General features: G+C 40.1%; 1 protein-coding gene across 1 annotated transcript; it reads right to left on the reverse strand.

The window, feature by feature from the left end:
- Positions 1 to 215: 215 nt before the first annotated feature.
- LOC144633370 (kelch-like protein 2) lies at positions 216 to 1,235 on the reverse strand. Its single transcript, XM_078492251.1, has one exon. The coding sequence runs from the start codon at positions 1,233 to 1,235 to the stop codon at positions 216 to 218; it is 1,020 nt and encodes a 339-aa protein (XP_078348377.1).

Genomic DNA, 1,235 nt, shown 5'->3' on the forward strand with positions numbered 1-1,235 from the left:
TTTATCGAAGCTTCCGATAAACTGCCATTCATTTGTTGTTTCATCGTACACTTCATACGGAAGAACATACAAAGGATGTTGACCCTTGTAATTCCCACCAGCGATAAAAATCTTTCCGTTCGCTGCAGCTCCTTGCGCGTCACTTCTCGCTACTTGAATGTAAGCCATTTTGTCCCATCGGCCTTTGCTGAAGTCGTACCTGTCAACATTATTGCTCAGGTATACGTCACGAAAGAAGAAATTTTGTCAAGCCCATAGTTGAATGGAATCTTTCCTAACCTACACCAAGTTTCCTCATCAGGAAAATAACACACAAAATCTGCATCCATGCACATTACTATAGCAGGGGTCTCAAGAGACTTCCTTGGTGGAACAGAGAGATTTTCACATTTTTTAGCGTCAATTGAGTGTATAGCATCCTTTACAAGATCCAAGCAGCCTTCATTGTCTTTCACCAGTTCATTTGTCACGACATCACTGATCAAAACGTCACGCGATACATACACGAGTCGAACGTGACGAAATAGCTCGGCGAAATATTTCTTCCGCTTGCTTTTGTCATGATTAATCCATGCTAGAATGATATTAAACACATCTTCCTCGACGCTCACACTAATTTTATCACTTGAAATCCACATTTCCACTTCCTTGCTTGACATATTTTTCAAAATATCTTTAACACCTTCCCGGCTTCCTGTGCCAGTGTACAAAGCAATGAAATTTGTAAGGATAAATTCCTTGGTCTTGGAAAAAAGTTCTTCGCATTGCAATCTTTCAGAAAAATTATAAATTGACATAAAATTTGAAGCATTCAACATCGTTCTTTGTGCTAAAATTTCCTCAGCGAGAGATTTTAGTTTCTGAATATTCAAATAATCAGCCATAAGGACCAACTCTCGGGCCTCGTCTTCAGCCAATATCTGGGGAAAATGACCAGTGTAAATAAAATTCAGTGTAGCCGCCATAACAGTCCCGCTAAATAACTCCAACCGAATTACTCCTTCTTTAGACTCTTTCATGTTGCTGTTCAGCAGCTTTTCAAAGAAGGGACTTGCCTCTGAAAGAACTTTTCTGTGAGCTTTGAACTCCTTGCCATCTCCGGACACCAAAACAACGTCGCATGGCTGATCGAGTGTGTATTTCGGCATGAATACCTCTTGATTCATTATGCTTTCTTTACTTAGACTTGGAGTATAAACTTGCTCGGTAAAGTCACATTTTACGAAGCCTGCCAT

This window comes from Oculina patagonica, chromosome 12, assembly GCF_052425735.1.
Source record: "Oculina patagonica isolate OP01 chromosome 12, crgOcupat, whole genome shotgun sequence".
Taxonomy (NCBI): Eukaryota; Metazoa; Cnidaria; class Anthozoa; order Scleractinia; family Oculinidae; genus Oculina; species Oculina patagonica.